The 5,098-nt window shown below is 44.4% G+C and overlaps 1 protein-coding gene across 1 annotated transcript; it reads right to left on the minus strand.

Annotated features, from left to right (window-relative positions):
- Positions 1-2,492: 2,492 nt before the first annotated feature.
- LOC135438215 (uncharacterized) lies at positions 2,493-4,891 on the minus strand. The gene is made up of 2 exons (XM_064696444.1): positions 3,998-4,891; positions 2,493-3,935 (listed from the first exon to the last, which is right to left on the minus strand). Exons 1-2 carry the CDS (start codon positions 4,784-4,786, stop codon positions 3,210-3,212), a joined length of 1,515 nt encoding a protein of 504 aa, XP_064552514.1. The 5' UTR covers positions 4,787-4,891; the 3' UTR covers positions 2,493-3,209.
- Positions 4,892-5,098: the final 207 nt, after the last annotated feature.

The following is a 5,098-nucleotide window of genomic DNA, read 5'->3' on the forward strand; positions in this document are numbered from 1 at the left end:
ATGCGCCCCGACAGAGAAATTCACGAGTCGCACACATTTTGCGGCTGCAGCATTTGAAAGGCGCACAAGTTCCGGTCTTGGCGTCAAGGCCAAATAGACGCAGGACGCAGGACACAGGACACAGGACGGACGCAACTGTCAGTCGGGCACATAAATGTTGCCGTAAATATAGTATGTTATCCTCTGGTGTTGTTTTTTCCTGCCGTCTCTTTTCAGTTAGCCGCTTCGTGTTTTCCAGCCATTTGCACTGCTCTTTTGCGCTTAATTTCACTCGACTTGTTCCTCTTTCATTGCGCGCGCGCGCGCGTGTGTGTGTGTGCGCGTGTGTGTGTGTGTGTGGGGTATATTAAATTTAATTTTTCATATTTATCGCAGAGCTTAGACAAATTTAATGGCCCAACTTTTTGGCCTATAGCTGATTGTTTTGGGCTTAAGCGCAACAGCGCTGCATTTAATTTCATTTAAGGCCCAGTCATGCCTTCAGTGTGTCTGAACTTATAAGATCTATACATAAATCCTGTATATAGTATATATAAAGTCAATAACTTTTTATCATAAAATTGCTTAAAGCATACCCTGAGGTGCTGCCAAGTTCAAAGTTATGCGTCTTAGCCTCTTATGAATTTTTAAATGATTTGTGGCCATTGCCCTAATTGAATTTGTTTTTACATGCCGCACACCAAAGTCAAGTTTGGTTGTTATTTTGATTATTTATTATTAATTTGCAGCTTATTTATATTGCTCTTTCGAGAAGATATGACAAGCTGTGCAAATATTTTATTCTTAGAAGATATTATATTGCTGACTTGGGCATAATTTGTGGGGCATTAACTTGTATTTTTATGCAAGGTTTAGATTTGCATAAGTATTTTTGGAAACTATGAATTTACGACAAGCAGCAAACATGTTTAAGGCTCAAAGCGGGCTGATACTTGAAATTCTAATTCATTTTTTACTATAAACAAAATCCTAAGCCAAACCAGTTGCTCGAACCGAAATCCGTATTAAGCAATATTTTTTTCGAAAGAGTTTTGTTAAACATAAAAAATGTTTGAGAAGTACTCAAACTTTGGTCCCAGCTATTGCACACAACCAACTATATTTGGTAGCTGACAACTTTGGGTAGAGCTCAAATGTAGCCCGCATCTTGTATATGAAAATATTTAAGACTGGCAATATTTTCAGTACAACAGGCAATTCTCAATAAGAAATTAAATTACTTCATTTGAAATTAGACAATATATTGTAGTCTAACTCGGACTCAAGAAGGAATGAATAAAAATTAGCTTTACAAGTCGAATCGAACCTGCGAACTGGTTCGAACTGTGAAACAAAACAGCAAAAACTTCTACAACATTTTCAGTTCTTTAAATGTAGCATATTAAAGAGAATTCCCACACGTTGCGCATCTCTCTCTCTCTCTTTCTCTTCTTTCTCTAACTACCTCTCTTAAAGCTATTTTGCTGCTTGCAAGCTTTAATAAAAGAAGTCTATCCTCTGTTATTTCATCCTGTTTGTTATCCCTTTCAGTGCTATTTGTCTCTTAACAACAAATCTCAAATTTATATGTTATGCTCTACACACAAAGACTTGGCTGCCGTTTTTCGTAATCCTTTTTGTGGCAAATGGCAGCTGGACGTGATGTTCTTGCTGCTCCGGTTGTGCCTCTGTTTTGCCTCTACTTTTGTTACTTTTGTTGTTTGGTGGCTGCAAAAATGTTCAGATTCGTTTAGCGCGTTGCAAAATTGCCCAAAATTGTTTTTGTGCCATGTACACAAATATATTTATATATATATGTATTCATATTATTTAGTTGCTGCTGACGTTGCTGTTCTCTCAAATATTACAAACAAATTGAGTTTGGCTCGAATTATGCCTGGCCTTTGGCATGCCAGACAACATGGCTGGCAGGGTCAACGCTGCGCTAAACTTGGCCACGCCCAAGCGCCCCTAAAGTGACTGCAGCAAACACACACACACACATACACAGACACACACACAAAAAGCCAAAAGTCATTTGAGCTGCTTTTTTTCGGGCTCCACTCCTGTAATTTATGAGTTTGCGCCTCAAGTTGTGGGCCACACGGTGGCAGCATGCACTTTCGTCCTTTCCTGCTGCACTGCAGCGGCTTATCGCCATTGTCTCTGCTGTGTCATGTAGTTGTTGTTGTTGCTGTTGTTGCTGCTGCCCGGCAGTTTATGAAAACTGCAGTGGCAAATGTTTGGCTTTGCTCTCGTGCTCTCGTTCTCTCGCGTTCGAGCGCTTTCAGGCAGCAGCACCCTGGAGTGCAATGTCCTTGTTTATGCGCTGACACTCGTTGTTGCTGCCATTGCCCCTGCCACTGCTGCTGCTGCTGCTGTGGCGCTTGATTGAATTGTGTCCTTGTCAGCGCATGTCCTGCAGCAGCCGACTGGCAGCTCGTGTGCGTGTTAAACAACTTTGCAGCTCACCTAAAAGTTTAATTAACTTTTTAGCTCAATTTCTAAACACGTTTGCCGCTCCATTCTAAGCTTTATTACATTTGCAGCCACAAAACTAAAGCTAGTACCATATATATAATTTGAATATTATTTATGCCAAAAGGAGTTGGGAATTTTAAGCCTTACACTTGAATGCTGTAAAACCAAATTTTGAGCAGCTATAATTATGTGCATGTGGGCTGCTTATGTGGTGTGTGTGTGTGTGTGCTGGAATATTTGCCTTTTGGACTGTCAAGTGACTTAAAATGACAGCAACAGCTTTTGACAGCTGCAAGCTAACGGTATTAGAACTGACAGCTGGCGTCTGTTGCGGTTTATGTTAAGAGCCCAAGCCCACAGCACATGTGTATTAATGTGTATTAGTGTGTCTGTGTGTGTTTGTCTTCTTAAGGATGTGCACAAATTTATGTTTATGTTAACAGAGTCGAGCCATTCAAGTGGCAAGCCAAAACAAGTAAGCAGCCACAGCCGAGCCGCGGCTCCATTGAAGACACCACACCACCACCTTCAGTCAGCGAGCCACCGCCTACCCATTGAATGCAGTCATGTGCACAGGAGCGAAAACTTTGTAACCGAACGCGAGTTTTGATAGATAAGAGCGACAACGACTCTTGTTGATAATATCCAATGATGTGTCTACACTGAGCGCAATTTCTTGCAACCACAAACAAAAACGAACTAAAAGAATTTTCAAACAAAAACAAATTACTTATATGCTGTCGATTATATCAATCGTTTGGCTCCTCCTCTTTGTGCTTCGGCCGTGCCTGTGGCTCGGACTGTGCCGCGGCACTCGCCTCAGCCGCAGCAGCTGCTTCCAGCTCGGCCTTATTTTGCTCCTGCTCCTCCTGCAGGCGTCGATTCATTTCGGCCGCATAGTCCGCAAAGGTCAGGTTGATATCGAATGGTGTGCGCCGGAAGATGTTTGGTGGCGCGTAGTTATTCTGTATGGGCCAGAAGAGGCCATCTTCGTCGCGTGCGAATGGCACCTTGCCATACAGCGCGCAGAATTCCTCGAGCGTGTAGTAGAAGCGCGTAGAGGACAGCACCAGTTCAATTCGTTGGATTTCCGGCAGCAGCTTCCGGAAAATCTCCGCTGGCAATGTCTCCGAAATCGTCACAGTCAAGCGTTGCTCTTGGTTCAGGGAGCGACTGGAACGGCTGGAACGACTGGGATGCATGCTTGGCTCCTCATCACTTTCACCACCATCCATCTCGGAGATATCGGTTGCCACTGACATGTCTGTCAGGAGAGTTGAACCTTGCGCTGTCACGTCTGTCGTGCGGCGCGGGTCCATGATTTCGCTTATCAGAGTGCAAATGGTAGTCAGTTTGTCCTTAATAATTAAATGCTGCTTCCCCATCAGATATTCATCCGTGGGCGTTGATGGCGGAAACTTCTCATTAAGAAAGGCAGCGGGTATGCGTCTGAACAACAATTCCTTGGTGTAGAGCTATCAAATGGAACAGTTATCTAAGGCTGGGCAGATGAAGGCAACTGGTTGCTGCTGCTCACCTCTTTGATGTGATCCTCAATTAGGAAGACGCGATTACTTTGCCAGTACTCATGGACGCAGTCCAACAGTTCACGGCAAAAGATGCCCATCATATCCTCGCCGCTCTCCAGCATCATCATGGTGTATTCGTTCATGTAGATAACTAGACCGCACATGGGATCGGGCGTATAGGAGAGGTTACGGCATTTCTTGTGCAGCTCCCGCAGCATCTCGCTGAACAGTGTGAACCTGTCCTTGGGCTGCTCAGGCCCCTCTGGCTCGGGCGCATGCTCCTCCACCTCTGCCTCTATTTGTGCCTCATCCTCCTCGTCAAATCGAAATGTGCGCGTCACTGTTTCCACATCCGGATCCAATGGATCTATAATTTTAACTGTCAATCGCTCAGCTTGCTGATCAGGGGGTTCCTTTGCCTCTGAGCCATCCGGCGTGGTTTGCTGCGAGTAGTGTTGTTCATCATCAGCCATTATTGCCTCGGCGGTGCGCAACGTGGCTGTGTCTGCATCTATAGCTGAGCGAACCGTATCTGTGCTGCCCCGGCTCTCCAATGCCGCGGGCGGCAGAAGGCTCTCACGCTTGGGATCCACATTCTTGGCCAGTATGAAGATGCGCTGATAGAACACCGATGTATCCATCGCAAGCAGTTCATCGTCCACATACTCCACCAGCGATTTGCGCACCTGAAAGACCAGCGGACGCTTCAGCGTAAAGCATGGCTGCCTCGCGTTGCGAGTTAGCCGCGCCTTTGGATTACCCAACGAGGTGTGCCTCGAAGTCCGGGTAGTTAGCATGATGTGTGGGCAGAGCTTAGATCAGCTCACAGCTAGGTTTAGCTACCAATCGACTAAGCTATTGCTTTCTAAAAACTTACAATGTTGTCTAGTAACAGGCAAACAAAACGGTTGCTAGGTTATGAAATGTTGACTGCTTTCAAATAAAAGTTCGTATATAGGTTGTTGTATAGGCTTGATTAAACAAACAATATATATTCACGAGAAAAACACACAATGAGAGGCTCAGGTAGAAAAATACCACAAGCACTTAAAACAATAAGACATATAAGCCATACTAGAATTCATGAAAATAGCATAGAGAGGCGGTAT

The sequence above is a fragment of the Drosophila montana genome, unplaced genomic scaffold, assembly GCF_035044405.1.
Source record: "Drosophila montana isolate Dmon_TW-CO22-7 unplaced genomic scaffold, ASM3504440v1 contig_3847_1, whole genome shotgun sequence".
Taxonomy (NCBI): Eukaryota; Metazoa; Arthropoda; class Insecta; order Diptera; family Drosophilidae; genus Drosophila; species Drosophila montana.

Excerpts from the sequence above, each read along its gene's own strand:
- LOC135438215 (XM_064696444.1), bottom strand. The coding sequence starts at position 4,786 with ATGCTAACTACCCGGACTTCGAGGCACACCTCGTTGGGTAATCCAAAG. Across the intron at positions 3,936-3,997 it reads TTGAGGATCACATCAAAGAG|CTCTACACCAAGGAATTGTT; the intron begins GTGAGCAGCAGC and ends TCCATTTGATAG.